General features: G+C 38.3%; 1 protein-coding gene across 3 annotated transcripts in view; it reads right to left on the bottom strand.

The window, feature by feature from the left end:
* Positions 1 to 7806: 7806 nt before the first annotated feature.
* The window catches only part of GUCY1A1 (guanylate cyclase 1 soluble subunit alpha 1), a 28290-nt gene continuing 15670 nt past the window's right edge, over positions 7807 to 20426 (bottom strand). For all 3 annotated transcript variants that reach the window (XM_058192224.1, XM_058192223.1, XM_058192225.1), the window contains exons 4-9: positions 16264 to 16319; positions 14505 to 15214; positions 13314 to 13799; positions 12612 to 12755; positions 11873 to 12027; positions 7807 to 10796 (exon numbers count right to left, since the gene is read on the bottom strand). In XM_058192224.1, the coding sequence (XP_058048207.1) occupies positions 10595 to 10796; positions 11873 to 12027; positions 12612 to 12755; positions 13314 to 13799; positions 14505 to 15214; positions 16264 to 16319 (1753 nt within the window). In that variant the 3' untranslated portion in view covers positions 7807 to 10594. The remainder of the gene's footprint in view (positions 10797 to 11872; positions 12028 to 12611; positions 12756 to 13313; positions 13800 to 14504; positions 15215 to 16263; positions 16320 to 20426) is intronic.

Genomic DNA, 20426 nt, shown 5'->3' with positions numbered 1-20426 from the left:
CTCTCTCTGATTGTCACCGAGCCGTAGCCAATCGCTAGATCAGCCAGGAGGGTGGCTTCCAATCAAAAGCAGAGGAGGAATTTGGGTGCTCTTCTGGCTCCGGGCGGGGGACGAGAGAGGCCGGGGGAAGGAAAATTGATTAGAGGGCAGGAGAATGCGGGCCGACGTATACAAAATTCGCAAAGGCGTGAATCCCTCGACTGGCAGAGAGAAGAAGATGCGAAACCTCGCATTTTAAGTGTTTACGTATGATGCCCCCTATGCTGTGCTGTTGCGCACACTCATGCCGCTTTCCCCAGTAATACTAGATGCTGCCCGGTCGCCTTAGTTACCTGATTGCTTTTTTCTAATTGATATAGAGATGTACCTTTCTAAAAATTGAATTTTTTTCGGTCTTGCAGGGAAACTATCTCTGCTATATTTCATTGGCTGTACTTGAATGGAGTCAATTCAAGTATATACATTCTTCTAATAGAAATCTGTTACATTTTTATGTATTTATTAAATTTGTTTGCTGCCCATCTCGCCACAAGGATACTCTGGGTGGCTTACAACATTAAAATGAAGCTGTAAATATATGAATAAATATATAAAATCACATTAAAATTAAAAATACAAGTTATAACTAAAGATGGGGAGGAAGGGAGGAGATTATGGGAGACAGGAAGGAACTGCTATTAGTTGAGCAACCACCAGTATGAAATTTCCCCATTGCCAACTGGGGAAGCCAGGTCTTCAGGCTTTTGCAGAAGCCTAATTCTCTGATGCAACAAGCTCGTAGATGGTGTCTGTTGATCCTTAAATATTCTGCCCCATCAAGAACTGGACCTTATAGATTGTCCGTTTACAGTCTCATTCAGTTCATTTCAGTTGCCAATTGATAACAAAAGATGTTGATTCTATTGTAGTTTAGATCTTGTTAATAATTGCATAGGAAAGAGTCAATCTGACAGCACTCAACCGAAATTATAATTACAACTGAATGACCAGGAATAACAACTAGCATGGACTGTTCCCAAAGAAAATGGGAAAATACTGATTATTTACCAAATTGATTCATCCTTAATGTGAACATTAAAAATGGGCTAAACCCATAACATTTTCAAAAATTATATCTATACATAGATGGGAATAAAATAAGGAATAGGAGCTACTTCATTACTAAATTACAACTTTCCCAATCCCAACCATTATGGTGTAGGAACCCAACCCCACCCACCCCCACCTCCTAGAGAATGAAGCATTTTGGAGAATATTAAAAGAGGCAGAATATTACGTTTTCCCAAAGGAGAAGTGGAGAAAAATATTAACAAAGGCAGAAAGCAGCCCCATAGCCTCAAGCAGAAGCCTCAAGTCTTTAGAAATAGATATTTTGATGCCCATTAAGAAATCCTAGATTAATAGACCCCAGCCTAGTCAAAAACTACAGACCGATCTCCCTTTGCTGCATCACCTGCAAAGTCATGGAATCTATCATCAACCAATCCATTACCTCACACTTAGAAACAAACAACCTACTCTCCAACAAACAATTTGGTTTCAGGAAAAAAATATCATGTAACTTACAACTTCTCCACTGCAAAAACATATGGACTTCAAATCTTGATCAAGGCAAATCAATAGATGCAATCTACATAGACTTCTGCCATGCTTTTGACTCAGTAGTACACGATAAACTTCTCCTAAAACTAATATCCTATGGCATCTCAGGACCCCTCCACAAATGGATATCTGCTTTTCTGTCTAACAGACAACAAGTGGTCAAAATTGGCAATGCTTTATCAAATCCTGTTCCTGTCAAGAGTGACGTTCCTCAAGGCAGCGTTCTTGGACCAACACTCTTTATACTATACATTAATGATCTTTGTGACCATATCTCAAGTAATTGTGTTCTCTTTGCTGATGATGTCAAACTATTTAACATCACAGACAATACTTCTATCATTCAAAACGACCTTGATCATCTAACCGCTTGGTCTAAAAATTGGCAGCTCCAAATTTCAACCAGCAAATGCTCAGTCTTACATATAGGAAAAAAGAACCCAAAAACTAAGTACATACTAGATTGACATTACCTTACAGACGATCCCCATCCCGTTAAAGACCTTGGAGTTTTCATGTCAAATGATCTAAGTGCCAAAGCCCACTGCAACTACATAGCAAAAAAAGCTCTAAGAGTTGTAAACCTAATTTTGCGTAGCTTCTTTTCCAAAAACACGACACTACTAACCAGAGCATATAAAACATTTGCTAGACCAATTCTAGAATACAGCTCACCTGTTTGGAACCCTCACCACATCTCTGACATCAATATAATTGAACGTGTCCAGAAATATTTTACAAGAAGAGTTCTCCATTCCTCTGAATACAATAAAATACCCTATCCCACCAGACTCGAAATCCTAGGCTTAGAAAACTTGGAACTCCGTCACCTTCGACAAGACCTAAGCTTAACTCACAGAATCATCTATTGTAATGTCCTTCCTGTTAAAGACTACTTCAGCTTTAATTGCAATAATACTAGAGCAACTAATAGATTTAAACTTAATGTCAACCGCTTTAATCTAGATTGCAGAAAATATGACTTCTGTAACAGAATCATCAGTGCTTGGAATACTTTACCTGACTCTGTGGTCTCTTCCCATAATCCTAAAAGTTTTATCCAAAAACTTTCTACTATTGACCTCACCCCATTCCTAAGAGGACCATAAGGGGTGTGCATAAGCGCACAAACGTGCCTACCGTTCCTGTCCTATTGTTTTTCTTTTCTTCTTCCTATATATATGCTTATACCTCCTTATATTTACTCATATATGTTTATATACTATATAATTTTTTTGTATGATACCTACATATATTGTTATAAATATATAAATAAATAAATAAATAAATAAATAAAATCCAGGCCAGCCTATTCAACCCAGCTTCCCCAGAGTTGGATTAAGAATTTAAATTTCTCCAAGGAAAGGGCATGACATTTAGGACATAGTTTAACTCATAGAATCATCTATTACAATGTCCTTCCTGTCAAAGACTACTTCAGCTTCAATTGCAACAATACACGAGCACACAATAGATTTAAGCTTAATGTTAACCGCTCCAATCTTGATTGCAGAAAATATGACTTAAGTAACAGAGTTGTTAATGCTTGGAATACACTACCTGACTTGTGGTCTCTTCCCAAAATCCCAAAAGCTTCAATCAAAAACTATCTACCATTGACCTCACCCCATTCCTAAGAGGTCTGTAAAGGGCGTGCATAAGAGCACAAAAGTGCCTACCGTTCCTGTCCTATTGTTTTCCTTCGTTATATCCAATTAATATAGTTATTACATACTCATACTCATATATATTCTTATGTGTTGTATAGTTGTTTCATGCTTATGCTTATGTATACTGTGTGACAAAAATAAATAAATAAATAAATAAATAGGATTTACCCACCACCATTAGAATAGCAAAAGACACAAAGCTCACTGCATTGTACAGTCCCCTGAAGCATCTCAAACACAAAAGCCCAGAAACCTATAAAGATCCATTCACTCATTCAGCCATTTTGTCAGCCACCCCAGAAAAATTGCTGTTGTCACTGAAGTTTCTGGAAACCAAATAAACCTTCTTTCCTTGCAGCTAGTCAGCCTCCATTTTATTTCCAGCATCTTTCTCCCGTCTTGGAACCACACCAGATTTTTCTTCCTACAATGGATCATGGTGAGAAATATTGGTAACTATAATAGAACAACATTTTAAGATCCACAGGAGTGCCAAATGTTTCAAAAATATTTCTTAAGGGCTCATTTAAAATGTTTCTTTCTGCCACCCCAGGTCTTCTGAGATCCATTTTAAAATTGCAGCAATGTACTGTACTGTCTTGCAAAAAGTATCAGAAATGTTTGATCATATACTGAAAAATTATATGAAATAAGGCTAAATGCCCCTTGGCAGAAATAAATCAGTTGAGAAATGATATTGGTAGCTTCTACATTTTTTGAAAATAACTGATAAAGATACGGATTACAATGATTGATCCAAAGCAGTAATGTGAATTCAGAGGTATGTTAATATTGGACATTTAATTATACTGTGGTTATTAATATCTATGAAATAGAAAAGTAAAAACTGTAAACTATTAGATATGTTTTGATGATGATGCAAAATTAGCCCTTATCAGAATTATCCTAGTTTGTCATTATCTAAATTTATTACATTTTATTGCAAATTATGATTCAATTTGAGTCCCTCCCTTCCAATTTGCAAGTTATTGGTAAATAAAATGAAATATGAATCCAAATTTTCACTGTACCCAGGTTGCAATTGACTAAAAACAAGTGATTTGATTAAAAGTCTGCAAAACAGAGCCAAACTGAACATAGACTATGAAAAAGTGACATAATCCATCAGAGATATCTAATCAAAGAAAATTTTATTATGATTGGTTTGTTCTTGGAATATAACAATCAGATGATTTTTCCAGGCTGATTCACAATTTACAGATTACTGCATTCACTTTCTATATTTATAATTTACACTTTTCTGTTTCATCTGAACTTTTTTCATAATATCACTGAATTTACAAAATGTGATATGTGAACTTATGAATTTATTTCATGGATTTTAATGTGTTTCTCACAGGCGTATATTTATAATTCTCAATATTTGCACTGTCAAGCCAACACACTCTGTGTGTGTGTGTGTGTGTGTGTGTGTGTGTGTGTGTGTGTGTGTGTGTGTGTGTGTGTGTGTGTCTGTCTCCATCTATCCATATAAATTGATTCCTATTTCTACAGGAAATGAATTATAAAGAATAGAGTGGGAGGAGCTCTTTTGACATCAGTATTCCCATCCCTCAAAATGGCACTACTCCATTTTCTTTTCTACACTTCAATCAGAGATGAAACCTTATTTATTTCACAGTTTCCAGAGAAATTCTCTAACTATGTGCCAGTTAGTCCCAGAGTCAGATATTCCTAATTCAGAGCCAGTTGTTTAAGAATTATTTCAGCAAAGACACTACCATGTTTCCCCGAAAATAAGACCCACCCCTGAGCCTGATTTTTTGGGGTGGGCCTAATATAAGCCCTATCCTGAAAATAAACCCAAGCAATGGATGTGGCCAGCACAAGAGTCAGCCTCTTGGCACAGCACAAGTACTAATAAGTCCGAGCATGGAGGCAGAGGCGGGGGGGGGGAGAAGACAGGCAATCCAGATGTGCTGTGCAGCTGCCTGACTCACAGGAGGCTCGTGGGAGGCTTGCACGGTGGCATCGGCAGCAGGTGGAGGCAGAGGCACGGGCAATGGGGGAGGCAGGTGATCCCAATGCCCCAAGTAGGCTGGGGTTTGTTTGGCATGGCCGCAGGCAATTCAAGAGATGATGGGACATAGTGGGCAGTGTATTGGGATTGCCTCTGCTTCCACCTGGTTCTGCTGCACACTTTTCACCCATAGGGAGACGAATCTTTGTTTGTTTGCAAAGGGGACACTTTGAAACAGAGCTAATGGTTCCATTTCAAACCATCCCCTTTGCAAGCACAGGAAGCTTCTGACTCTCCTTCATTTTTCCATCCAGGCAAAAAGCGATTTGCTCCATTCCCAAGCACCCCATAGGTGACCAAACTTTTTTCACCCAGATGGAGAAATGAAGGAGAGTCAAAAGCTTCCTGTGCTTGCAAAGGGGATGATTTGAAACAGAGTGATTAGCTCCGTTTTGAAGCATCTCCCTTGCAAGCAGACAAAGCTTCCATCTTCCTCTGGGTGAAAAGTGAAAATAAGACTGGGTCTTAATCTCAGGGAAACATAGTATCAAGTCTATATAAAATATATGAAAGGGTTAATTGAATCATGTTCATGTATATAAGGATATGAGACTTGAGTAGATATAAAGGAAAAGGAAAGTTTGTCTTCACTTTCTGGCATAAGCAGAAGAGCTACTCTGCTGTCAGCTCTGAAACCTCCTGAAGCCCAGGGGACATATATTGTTAGAGGAGTGTTTATTTTATTCCAAATTCCTGAACAGTTTATTATTTCTTTGACTGTATGTCTAACCTCATGTTCCAACATAACTGCATATTTAACATTCAGACCTACCCTTTGTAGTTAGGAGAGGAACATCTTGAATTGTTGTATTTGGGTACTATGGAACATTCATAGCAATGGGTTATATATTTGTATATGCCTCAACAAGCATATAAATGGAATTTCATGGCACTGAAAGACAGTCATACAGCGCAAAGAAAACGTTGAATGTGACTGAAACAGACTGCATATAGGAAAGCGGTAACTTTTTTCCCCAGTTCTTCTGTATAGTAATAGCACAGATCATAATTTCTGATGAAAACTGGATTTATAAGATCTAACATAACAGTGAATAGCTAAGATTTATCAAACAAGATATATATTGGCATCTTCTATGCTACCTAATAGCCATAGAATCATTTCTTCTCTGATCAGTTAGGATCCATAATAAAACATCCAAAGCAAATGTCTACTCCTGCTTAAAGAAATCCACCACTTCCTATTGAAGTGATCTTTCCACCAGAATATGCCTTCTGGTACCTTAAAACAGTGGTCTCCAACCTTGGTCCCTTTAAGACTTGTGGACTTCAACTCCCAGATTCCCTCAGTCAACAAAGCTGGCTGAGGAACTCTGAGAGTTGAAGTCCACAAGTCTTAAAGGGACCAAGTTTGGAGACCCCTGACGTAAAACCATTATTTTTTTGTCCTGCAATGTGGACAAAATCCTCCCCTCCCTTCCTTCAGCTTCAGCCTGTGTTTACATCTGTTTTAAAAAAGCTTACTACATATTAACATTGGTATGATCATAACTCTTCACACGGAATTCTAAATCATAGGTGGAATCCGCATGTGAAACAGGCTTGTGTAGAAAATGTGCCTTTCCAGCAAGTGAATAGTAAGTCTAGAGGTCATCCTGAAATTTTACAAAACACTATTTAATCAAGGGACCCTAAAATTCAAACATTTTTACAAATGGATTATTTGTGTTGTAATGTTATTGATTTGTTCTAATTATACACTAGAGCCTGAAACCATATTTTAAAACATCCCAACAATTTTTATATTGTATCAGAAGAGAAAATAAGGCTAAAGATATGTTATTTTTAAAACTGAAATACTGGAGCTACTGTTTATGGGGAGGAAGAGGAAAAGTAGTGATGCAAGATGTTTCAGTGACCAAGTTCTGACTTTTTCTTTTGTGGTAGTTTCCCAATCTACATGGGGTGCCTAACATAAAACATAGAATCACTGGGCAGGGGACCTCAAAGTTTTCTAATCCAACCCCCTGTTCAAGACAGGAGATCCAAATCAAATAGTTATTTAGTCTGTTTGAAAACCTCCAGTGAGGAGCATCCACAACTCTGGGAGGCAAGCTATTATACCAATTAATTGTTTAGTCAGAAAACTTATCCTTGCTTCTAGATTGGATCTCTTTAACAAAGTTCCCACCACTACTTCTTGTCTTGCCCTCTGGTGCTTTGGAGAATAAATCAATCCCCTCTTCACTGTTACAGCCCCTCAGATACCAGAATATAGCTATCATGTTACCCCTAATCCTTCTCATTGTTAGGCTAGACATATCTAGCTCTCTCAACTGTTCATCAAATGATTTCGCTTCCAGACCTCTTCTCTGCAGAATTTCCATGTTTCATATATATTTCATATATATCTATATAATTTGTGTTGTACTAATCACTATTCAATTTCTTCTTACTTTTGCAGAATTAGGCAATTTTCTGACTGTCCTTTGATACAAATACAGGAAAGAGAAGAAACAATGCAAATATAATGGAATACAAATACAAATATAAAAATGCATGTCCCATTAGTCACTAATTTATGAAATGCATTATATAATATGATCTAAAATAATATCTAATTCTCTGCATCATTAAATATACCATTCTTTTATTACCATGTGCTATCATTGATTTTTCCTCATTTCAGTGCCTCTGAAAATCAGCTATACATGAAGGACTAGAACATTGCAATGAAAAAGTTACTTGTGTAGTTTGTCCTCCCACAATAGGTATGTTGCACAACATAAAGTCTGTAGTATCATCAGAAGCCCTATGTGTGGCCTCCAGATGCCTAGAAACATTGTTTCCAAACTTGATAGCACTACATGTCATTTTAATATAAATTGTAAATGAAATGAAATCAGTCTTCTATTTCTCTACCCATTTTTTTCAGATTATGGTGCTAGCATAACTCTCAAAGGACAAATATGATTCTTAGTCTGGTTATGTGTGTGAGTTATGACAAGGAACAATGAGCCCTAATTAATAAACATACTGGCACTAGTGAATTGGAGTAAGAATTTCTAGTTATTCAAAAATATTAGAAACTATAAGAGTAATGTGTGTTTGTTAAAAAGAGAACTGTATAGGATCTACTCAGGACTGAAAAACATAAAGACTGAATTGAATTAAATTAAATGGTGCCCTATGATATTAATGTTATTATTAAGCTCAACTGGCAAATAAAGTATACCAAAGCAAAATAATTTTTGTGGTATCCAAATTCTGTACATCCTTTCTGTGTAATTATTTTTATTGAGTTCAAACATTACCATAATGCATTCAAAGTCTCTATATACATATATTTGATTCAGAACTCCTCATATTTTGCCATATCTGTGCTATGTTAATACTGTTAAGCAAAGATTGTACACATTTTAATCTAAACAGTTAAAATTACTTGAGAAAACATTTATTGCTATTACACAGAACAGGATATATACAGTATGTGCTCCCTATAAAATGTATGCCTCCCAAACTTAAAATGCTGTTTGAATACAGATTTTAGATTTGATTATTCAATATATTACATATATTAATTTATAGACAGTGATAGCAGTAAGTGGCATCTTGTGTATACTGGTTCTAAAAATTGCCAATACCATACAAGAAGGGAAATAACAATCCTATGTATGTTTACTCATATGTCCTGCTGAATTCATTGGCATTTATCTAGGTAAAGGTAAAGGTAAAGGTTTCCCTTGCACATATGTGCTAGTCGTTGCCAACTCATCTCCGTTTGCTCATCTCCGTTTCAAAGCCGAAGAGCCAGCGCTGTCCGAAGACGTCGCTGTGGTCATGTGGCCGGCATGACTCAACGCCAAAGGCGCACAGGTGGTCCCTATTTTTTCTACTTGCATTTTTACGTGCTTTCGAAATTGCTAGGTTGGCAGAAGCTGGGACAAGTAACGGGAGCTCACCCCTTTACACGGCAGCACTAGGGATTTAAACCGCTAAGCTGCCAACCTTTCGATCGACAAGCTCAACATCCTAGCCACCCTGAGCATTTATCTAGATGGGTGCAAATAAAATTATCATCTAAATGACATTGTTTACTTCTTAGTAATCTTTGGTATTATCACCTGACCAAAGCATTCTTGTTGATATTAAGGAACAAATATTGCAATAGTGAGTAATTTCAATGGCCTTCACATAAACTGGATAAACATATATTCTTTTCATGGAAATATATATATTGTAGACAATATTAACAGTTGTGCATTAAAAAAAACTAGGCATAGAATTCAGAGGCAATTCTGAATTTAAGTTCATGTAGTCAATAGGTGTAAATATTGTTTAACTGACTAGAAACAGGGAGCACAGTGTCATCAAAGTTAATTTATACATAACTAGAAAATTGCCAAGGATAACCATAAAAAGGACACTAGAAGGAAAAAAAAACCCAAGAATTGGATTTCATCAGGCAAGTATGAAATCCAGAAATTCTGGACTATAATTCCATAAATTATGGCTTTTGGAGTTTATTAATGTTTTAAGTCTAAACAGTTTGTTGACATCCTTAGCAGCAAGGAGACCATAATGTATGGCTGCACTTTCCAATTCCTTATGAAATCATTTAGAAAAATTCACTAAAACAGCTGTGACATTCATCTAGCTGGGCATGTGTATATCACCTGTGTACTTAATATTATTTAATTTTTATCCCACATATTACTTTATAAAGAACTCAAGGTGATGAACATACATAATACTCCTTCCTCCTATTTTTCCTACAACCATCCTGTGAGGTGAGAGACAGTGACTGGCCCAAGGTCACCCAGTTGGCTTTCATGCTGAAGGTAAACTCAGCCTATCTTCTAGGCCAGCACCTTAACCATTACACCAAACTGCTCTCTTAAAAAAAATAAAAAGCTATGATACATGCTCTGATGCTCATACAGCCCCAGATCCAGGTGTAGAATGCTGAGAAACTGTCGTGAAAGCTGATTCTAAAACTGGGAATTTGGAGAGGTGCAAAGCACACTTTGATCAAAAAACTGACTTCAAAGTTCATTGCTAGAGGACAGAATTCTTCACAGGCAGATTGGCTCTGTGTCTTGTTACTGCTTCAACTATTCTTTTTTATACACTGAATATATTATCTCAATAAAAATTCCACATAGTATGCAATATCTTTTTATCTAAAATTTAATACTGGCTTTCAACTGATTAATAAGCTAAAGTGCTATTATGTTTCTTTAACAAAAGGATATCAAAACTCAGAACTTATAATAAACACACACACAGACACATACACTCTATTTTGTCTCCAAAATACAATTTAATCCACTCCTGTTGATGGCCCCAAGAAATTTGTCTTGTCTTCTTCAGCATCTTTCTTCTGAAACCAGGCTTTTGTATTTTTCCCTTGAAGATAAGCGTCAAGAAAGTAACAGATTCCAGGTATATCACCTGGAAAGTTGGGAGGAAGTTCTTGCCTTGAGCGAGGAGTAAACATGAAACCAGGGTGATCCTTTATCAACCTGCAATGAGAATGAAAAGTATTATTACATATTTCAGATATTACTTGTAGATCTCACCAGCATCATCAATTGTGTTGTAAATGTTGTACCTTGATGAACGATCTTTCTTTATGTAAGCCTCAGCTACACAATATGCATCTCCAATGGTTTCTACCTAAACATTAAAATGAACAATTTATAAGATGAGAAAATTAAAAAAGGAAACCCAAAACACAGTTTGAAATGCTTTTGTCAACCATATTTTCCCCAAACCACCCACTATTCCATTCTTTTAGTCAAAATACACAGTTCTCTTATGCAATCTATCCACTGGTGAATATTTTTGCATAGCAAAGTCTGATTCATTTTTGGTAATTTTTCATTATAATAAAAATGTTATGTCAAAATATTTACCTTGAATTCTACTTCTTTGAGGCACTATCAGCAATCCCAAAGCACTTACTCATAAATAGAGTCATTGATGTCAATATATTAATTTCAAGGTAAGTGTAGTAAAGATTGCAGTCTAAAGCATATACTTTCCCATCTTACAGCTAAAGCATCAACTTCTAAGTTACATTATGCTTCCTACTTGATTACACCACAGTTTAGCTGCAAATAAACATGCTCCATTATATATATATTAAACCTATTATAATTTTGAATCAAAATAATTCTTCATATCCCATTCACTTCTTTTGCAATTATTTCTCTCAGGAAAACCATTTTTTACCTTGTAGATATCCAATTCTCCACACTGATAATCAAAGCGAGTGTAGAGCTCATTAAGCATGGTGATAACCTGCATGGGTGAACACTGAGAACAGATTGCAGATTGGGATATTCTCAATTTTAGTGTAAAGCCCTGTTTAGAAGTAAGGGCTTCATAAAAGTCAGTATTATTACATATTTCAGATATTACTTGTAGATCTCACCAGCATAGTTAGGAGAATGGAAGGGCTATCATCAGTTCATACAAGGTAACAGGGTAAGAATTCGAAAGAATGCCAGGGGAGAGAAGGAAGGTTTCAGATTATTGTTTCAGTGGTAAGAAACATGCAGCAAAAGCAAGTAGTTGACATGGTAAGCTACTATACCTGTAGGTAGTAGGGCTAACATTTATTTTCCTAGGGACACTGCAAGACTCAAACTTGTTGGCAAGTGTTACGTTGTTTCCAAATAGGCAGTAACGTGGCATTTTCACACCAACAACACCAGCAAAAACAGAGCCAGAATGTAGTCCTATACGCATCTTTTATAAGAGAGAAAGAAGAAAGTGATGTTAAAAATCATAATCACATTTAGCAAAAATGAAAACATTATTGAATTCTATTTCTATATGTCAGGATGAATTGTGAGCTCAGCTTGGAAGCGGTATTCAGTGGATTCTAATGATATGAAATACAATTCACAACAAATAGATTAATGCATCATTAATATGAAACATTGTTTGCATATTAAATTAAATTAAAATGTGTGTGGGAAAAGTATACACAGTAATATTACATGGGACGGTAATAACAAAAGAGATTTCCTTAGAGCAGATGATCCATTAAAATAACATCAGCCATCTCTCCTGTTGACAAAAGAGTGGCTAAATGTCATAACATTAACACAGGAACGGAAAACAAGATGTAAGGTTTGAAGTCTGGATTTGTTATACATAAACTAGGGTGCCAGTTTTATTTGTATTAATGGCATTACTTTAATAGTAAACTAAAAACCTGTTAAGAATTATGTTCAGGAAACCCAACTGTGAGTCTTCAACTGCAAGTATCACTTTGGGAGAAGACTGATACTATACAGAAAATAATTATATTCAAATAGCTTGCTAACCTTGATGGATTCTCCATGTGGTGACATCACTTCATTGGACAGATCCATCATTTTAAGTGCCATTAGTGCAATCTGAATCGCATGGGTCTCATTTTCTTTATGTAAGCCTCCAGCTACACAATATGCATCTCCAATGGTTTCTACCTAAACATTAAAATGAACAATTTATAAGATGAGAAAATTAAAAAAGGAAACCCAAAACACAGTTTGAAATGCTTTTGTCAACCATATTTTCCCCAAACCACCCACTATTCCATTCTTTTAGTCAAAATACACAGTTCTCTTATGCAATCTATCCACTGGTGAATATTTTTGCATAGCAAAGTCTGATTCATTTTTGGTAATTTTTCATTATAATAAAAATGTTATGTCAAAATATTTACCTTGAATTCTACTTCTTTGAGGCACTATCAGCAATCCCAAAGCACTTACTCATAAATAGAGTCATTGATGTCAATATATTAATTTCAAGGTAAGTGTAGTAAAGATTGCAGTCTAAAGCATATACTTTCCCATCTTACAGCTAAAGCATCAACTTCTAAGTTACATTATGCTTCCTACTTGATTACACCACAGTTTAGCTGCAAATAAACATGCTCCATTATATATATATTAAACCTATTATAATTTTGAATCAAAATAATTCTTCATATCCCATTCACTTCTTTTGCAATTATTTCTCTCAGGAAAACCATTTTTTACCTTGTAGATATCCAATTCTCCACACTGATAATCAAAGCGAGTGTAGAGCTCATTAAGCATGGTGATAACCTGCATGGGTGAACACTGAGAACAGATTGCAGTGAATCCTACAATGTCAGAAAAAAGCATTGTGACATTATTAAATTTCTTGGCCTGTACAACTTGTCCTTGCCATAGCTGCTGAGCAACTTCCTCAGGGAAAATAGAACACAAAAGATCAACTGTCTTTTTTTTCTCTTCTTCAAGAGCTTGGTGAGCTTGTTCAAGAGTTGCTTTAAGCTTCCCTAATCTTTTCTTCAATCCATCTTGAGCTCTGGCTTGTTCGCCTATTAAAACAACATCCCTAAGTGCGTTATGAATTGGAATATCTGAAAGATATAAACCACGTCCTGTGAAATCTTCCAGTCTATCCACACAAGGAGATCCCAAGAACAAAATGGCATTAGATTCGATAATGTAAATCATTTGTCCTTTAAGATCCATAACCTAAGCCAAGACAGAAAAATGAAGCAATGAAAATTTTTTGAATCTATTTAACATATACAAAGATAACAAAAATCAACTTATTTACCCTTTGGTATCTATCCACATTCCAGGAAAATTGGTCTGGATACCTTTCCTCCATAAACAGTTCTGTATTTAATAGATTTTGACTTTATGTTACCTATATTCTACCTTCTTTATCTTCTGACAACATTAGCTATAAAAGTTTTTCAAAGTATCTCTAGACTCTTGCAATTTTCATCAAGTTGAACATCATCTATTAATCTGAAGAACTAACCAATGCTTTTCACAAATGCATGCAAGAACATCTCCCACTTTTGGAAAATGTATTGTACTGACAGAAAATGAACATGCACAGAGGAAAGATACAGATTCAAATATTTAACATGTTTCTCTCCTTCATAAATTCACAGTGAACAGAATTAAGTGAAAACCTAAAAAGGTGGAGTGGATCATTTACACAAATCAACTGATAGGCTGGGTTCATTCATAATAAGTCATAATCTGACTTGTTTTATGGACCATGCCACTGTAGGCTATGAATCATAGTTGGTGGCTTATTTATCTGAACAAAGATAAGCAAACTGTAGCTCACCACAATACATACAAGTTCAATCATAGTCTCATATATTAAAGAAAAATGGATTTAATGAAGAACTGAAGAAAAAAGATACATCCAATTCTTACCCCAGTTGACTTTTTAAGAACTTTGTCTCCTCGTCTCACTCTTATAGTAAACTGCATGTTCAGCATTGTCATGATCCCACTAAATGTGCAATTTATTTTAGGAGCTAAAATTTCAAACCACTCATCAAACTGTGGCTTTGCTTGAAATTCTCTTTTGTTTAATAATCTCCTGATGCCATTGCCAACTTGCAAAATATCCATGGCCTTGTCAAACATGCAATGGAAAGGAAAAGTCTTACAGAACATAGAAGTAGGAATGACAAGAGAAGATTGGGGTTTACAAGGTGACAGTGATGGCTTTGTGCTTTTGACGTGCACAGAATATAACAAATAAGGTTGATCAATAAACTCGGAACTGTCTTTGCAGAAGCTGGGTGGCATTACTATTATTTCCACTTCCATGTCATACAAAATGAGAGCTGCTGCCTTAATAATACCAGATAGGATGAGGGTAGTTGGTTTTTGGGGGGAAAAATAGTATACATTTAAAAAATTGGGATCTTTTTCCAAGCACAAAATTGAGACTTCTTCAACTCTGCCCATTTTCCCAGCTTCATGGCAATGAGAGCTCTGCTTCAGAAGAGTACTGAAACTGTTCAAAAAGTCTTTCAGACTTCCCCCAACAACTCCAAGGATGTGTTCATCTTCTTCATAACATATTTTGAACAGCTCTTCGCCAAGTGATTCTCTTAGAACAGTGACTGGAATTCCTGCCAGCATAAAACATTTTGATTACCAATATTGTTCTAAATACACTCTTTAAATTCCCACAGTCAATATATTTTTGATTTTCAATGTACGGTACATTCTCCTTTCATTTCCTTTGTCTAACCCTGTTTTCTATTACTGAACACTTCAGATAAATAACTATTTTACACTACTCTCTGAAATCAGATTTTCTCTCCTGAGACCTTATATGATTGAAGCAAAGTATTATTTTTCTTCTTCTAGTGCAAGTTTTTTTTGGTGAAAATCTGGTGACCATTTATTATTGGCTGTTGCAGAAGAAATGTAACCAACAACTAGGCACATGCAACAAACTTTGGGATGTAATTGCTCTAAACGTAATTTGCTTGTACCAAATTACTATTGGTAGAAGTGGCAAATGTAAAATGGGTCATAGGTGGATCTTTAATCCTTTTAAAAATGTAATCTGCTCATAGCCATTTGGCCTTCTGAAATGAAAAGGACAGAGATGCAAGTGACGAATAAAATCTAAGGATAAGAAAAAAATAAACTCTCTGATTGCTGCTTTTCTCCTACTAATCAAGAGAACAGATTCTACAGATTTGGAGTTATAGTCTTTGCAGCTTAACATTTAATTTGAATTTGAGATTATCTGAGATAACATTTAATTTGATGTTTTCCACAGAGAGACAACATCAGAGGAGATCTACATTCTAATCTTTTATTCAGAGAGCTGTTTGTATGCACATACATGTGAATAACAAAAAAGGATGATCATAAAAAGTAGAGTGTAAATGTCTTAAATACATACATAGATACATACATGGCTAGCATTGTCGACAATTTCATGCCATGCTTTCAGAGTATAAGGGATATAAACTTAGCTATCAATATTGTTGATTATCTGTCTGTTCAGTTGCATGCCTTCCTTTTGACAGTAAGACATTAAAAAACATTTTAAAAAATTCTATGTCAAAATTTCTACCAAAAATTGGTAGAATTTAGGTTATTGGGGATACTAAATAAACTGATTGTAGTGTTAGCACTTGCTATTCATAAATATATAATTTACCTGCCAAATTTGCATTATCAGTGAGTAGCTTCTCAAAATCTTTTTCCTCACACTGTCTGTAAAAGAAGAAAAATACAATTTTAAAACTGCAATTGTCTAGCAAGGACAAAATAAAATGTAAATATACATAATTAAAAAAACATAAGTAATGTATCAGAGTTTAAAGTATAATCCTCATTCTCAGTTTGTTTTTCCATTTATCACAAATTAAATGATGACACTCTAATCATATATCCATATTCACCCATGAAATTCTGATCAAATCTAAATTTGAAAACTGATACAACATGCAGCCAAATCAGTTTGCTTGCAACTGCAGTGCCACAAATAGATCATAACACTTGTTCTGATTATATCTAATTGTCTAGATCAAGAAGCAGCTAAAGTGTTAAGAAATGGTACAATTCAACTGAAGTCTGGCTCTTTGGTATCTTCACTAAACATATGTAAACTTTTAAGCCAGGGGTGTCAAACTTGATTTCATTGAGGGCCGTATCATAGTTGTGTTTGACCTTGGGGGGCCAGGGTGAGTGTGGCCAGCTTGATGTCACTCGTGTTGGGGGCACCTGTGGTGTTCTCTGCCAGCAAAAATGGGCTCCTGCAACCCTCTGCCAGCGAAAACAGAGCTCGGGAGGGCCACCCACAGCCCTCCCAAGCTCCATTTTCACTGGCAGAGGCACCTCAGGCTGGTCCTTTGCTGTTTCCAGGGTGGCCCTGCAGGCCATATCTAAGCACCCCGTGAGCCAGATCCAGTCCCCGGGCCTTGAGTTTGACACCCTTGTTTTAAGCTGTCAGTTTTCATGACTCAGGACAGCACAGCTTGAAAGGAAAGGCAAAGGGCAAAAAATATTTTCAAAGTGAAATATTTCAATATTCTAAAAAGGAGGTACAACTCAAGAGTAGTCTCTTAACCCTGTCTTGATGAAAAGTGTTAAGTTCGGGTATTGACGAGGCAGGAGACCAGGTTAGTGACAACAGCTCTTTAATATAGTGTGACCCAGCAAAACTCTGGAGAAAAACCTCTCCTTATATACACTTCAGCCTGAGGCTGCAACCAATCAGGAACGAGATATTTCCCGCCTAAAACTCCCGCCAAAACTTACAGTAATACATTACACTCCTTCCCTCCCAGAAGGCACTTTGCCAATATTTGCATATTACTTCTCTACGTAGTCCTGCAGGTACGTGGGGCGTCTCCTGACTCTCCCGGACCTGCGCAGTTCACTTTCTGGAGTTGAGTCGAGCTTGCCGGAGGGACTTTTCGTTCCTCTGAGCTCCTCCTCCCGGCCATCCGGCCCTGGATTATTCGCCGGCTCGGACCTGCTGTCCTCTCGAGGGGCCTGAGGGTGTCGCTGGACCTCGCCTGACTCAGATAAGTCTCTGTTTGGTTCTATGCTTTCTGTTTGTTCTCGGTTCCAGTCAGCTGTGGGGTTAATTAAATCATAGTCAGGGCTGTCTCGCCTAATTCTGCCTTATCGCTCAATCTGTTTCTTAATTGATCTATGTGGCGCCCAAACTCTGCCATCGTCTATTTCCACTAGATAAGATTTGGGGCCCGTTTGTCTATGACTATCCCCTCTTCCAGTTTGGGCCGTCGCTGTAATTATGTGCCCACACTGAGTCTCCTATGTTTAATTCCGGAGTCTATCTGGTTTTGTTTTGAACCCGTCCTGCACGTAGTTCGGTGTAGCCGGTCTAGCGGGCACCTTAGCTTCCGCCCCATTAATAGCTCGGCTGGGCTGCGGCGGTGGCCACACAGGGGTCCTGTGTTGGACGGTTAGGAATGCGTCGATTTGTGCCTGCCAGTCTCCGGGCTGCTTCGTGATAGCGCTTCTTCGCACCGAACAAAGCGTTCAGCAAGGCCGTTCGACGCAGGGTGGAACGGCGCTGAGAGGGCATGTCGGATGCCCTCTTCAGCCAGGTACCCTTCAAATAATGCTGCGTGAACTGTGGGCGTTATCGGACACGAGGGTGTCCGGTAGCCCGTGCGTGGCGAAAAGGTGTTTTAGTGCTGAAATGACAGCTCCAGCGGTTGTGGATTTCATTAGGATGATCTCCAGCCATTTGGAGAATGCATCCACCACAATTAGAAATGTTTGGCCGTGGAAGGGCCGGCAAAATCAATGTGAATGCGGGACCAAGGGCCTTGGGGTTTCTCCCACTCCAACACTGGGGCCGTGGGTGGTAGTGGTCTGGATTCCTGACATACCTGGCATCGCCAACCCTGTCACTGATTTCCCTGTCCATTAGGGGCCACCAGACATAGCTCCTGGCTAGCCCTTCATCCTTACAATTCCTGGGTGACCCTCATGCAGTAGTTCCAGGACTTTTTCTCAGCTTCTCTGGAACTACCACCCTATCCCCCAGAGCAGGCACCCCTTGCACAGACAATTCTTTTCTTTACAAATTCTCTAAAACGGTCGCCCGCGCAGCGGCCATCCCTTGAACCCAACCGATTACAGTTCTTAAAACAACGTCCCGGTAGGAGGCCCGAGCCACTTCCTGCGATGTGACTGGCCCAGAGTCCCAAGAGTCAATTAGTAGAACGGGGTGCCCGGAGTAGGGTCCTCGATTTCCCGGCAATGGGCATCTGCTCAATGCGTCCGCATGCCCCAGCTCTTTCCAGGTCGATGCTGCAGTTTGTAGAGTAGGCGGCCAAAAGATAGTCCATCTGGTCAGTCGGTGATAGTGCCACTGGCGTTGGGCGGTCGCCAGCCAGTAATCCCAATAGCGGTCTGTGGTCAGTGATAATTTCAAAGTCTCTCCCAAAACGTATTCGTGAAATTTTTCACCCTGACACTATTGCGAGAGCCTCCCTATCTAGCTGGCTGTAATTCCTCTCAGCCGGGACATCGTTCGTGAATAGAACGCTATAGGGGCTTCAGTGCCGTTTGGGAGTCTGTGGCTAAGTACAGCTCCTACTCCATAGGGGACGATCACAAACCAATACTAACGGCAGTCTGTTGTTGTATTGTATTAACAGGCTATCGCTTGATAGCAAACTTTTACTGCCTCAAATGCCCTATTCTCTGACTTCCCCACGACCAAACAGTGTTTTTCCAAGCAATTTATGCAGCGGTTCAGCAACGGTTGCCTTGTCTTTAAAAACACGGCGTAAAAGTTTACCAGACCCAGGAAAGCCTGGAGTTCTGTCTTGTTTTTGGGTGCTGGGGCTCTCTTTATCGCCTTGACTTTGCTCTCAGTGGGTGAATCCTTTTGTCTATTCTATAGCCCAAAAATTCAACAGATTCGACCCCTATCTGACACTTGCTTGCTTTGACTTTTAATCCTGCCGACCTAAAATGGCCAAAACTTTCCTTAATCGCTTCCCAGTTCTCTTAAATCTTCCCTGATACCAACACATCATCGAATAGGGCACGACTCCGGTAACCCTTGTAGGAGTCGCTCCATCAAATTTTGAATAGCCCGGGCCACACTCACCCCAAACTGTAACCGGGTGCACTTAAAGGCACCCGGTGCGTTACAATGGTCTGGGCTTCAGCTGTGCTAGCATCTACGGGTAGCTGTTGGTACGCTTGTGCCAAGTCTAATTTGGCGAAAACTTGTCCGTGCCTAGTGAGTGCAATAAGTGTTGCACTACTGGAACTGGGTAGGCGCTTTTGCAATGCTTTGTTCAAGGTAGCCTTGTAATCAGCGCAAATTCTTATGGACCCGTCTGGTTTTATAGGGGTGACGATTGGCGTCTCCCATTTGGCATGGTCAACTGGCACTAGTATCCCTGGCTGACTAATTTATCTAACTCTTTGTCGATTTTAGGTTTGAGTGCAAAGGAACCCTCCTTGCCTTTAACCTAATGGGAGCTATTTGGGGTCTAAATTGAAGGAGATAGGGGTCCCTTGTACTTGCCTAAACGGTCCTCGAATACGTCTGCGAATTCCTCCATTAGGGCGTTTGCAGGTTGCATCCGCTCCGGTGGACGCCAGTCACCCCATTCCCAACGCCTGAACCAGTCTAGCCCCAGCAAGCTTGGCAAGGTTCCTCGACTAACGTGATGGGCAGGGTCTTTTCGTATGTCCCGTACTTGACCTCGACGGTCGTTGTCCCTCGAACAGGGATGCGGTTGCCCTGGTAATCCTGCACCCGGAGCCGTTGTTTCTGTAGCTTGCGCTTTGCGATGTCGGCAAGGCTTTCACAAAAGTGTC

Source organism: Ahaetulla prasina, chromosome 8 (assembly GCF_028640845.1).
Source record: "Ahaetulla prasina isolate Xishuangbanna chromosome 8, ASM2864084v1, whole genome shotgun sequence".
In the NCBI taxonomy this organism is placed as follows: Eukaryota; Metazoa; Chordata; class Lepidosauria; order Squamata; family Colubridae; genus Ahaetulla; species Ahaetulla prasina.
Note: the sequence above shows the minus strand (reverse complement) of the source record. Positions and strands in the feature narration are given on the sequence as shown.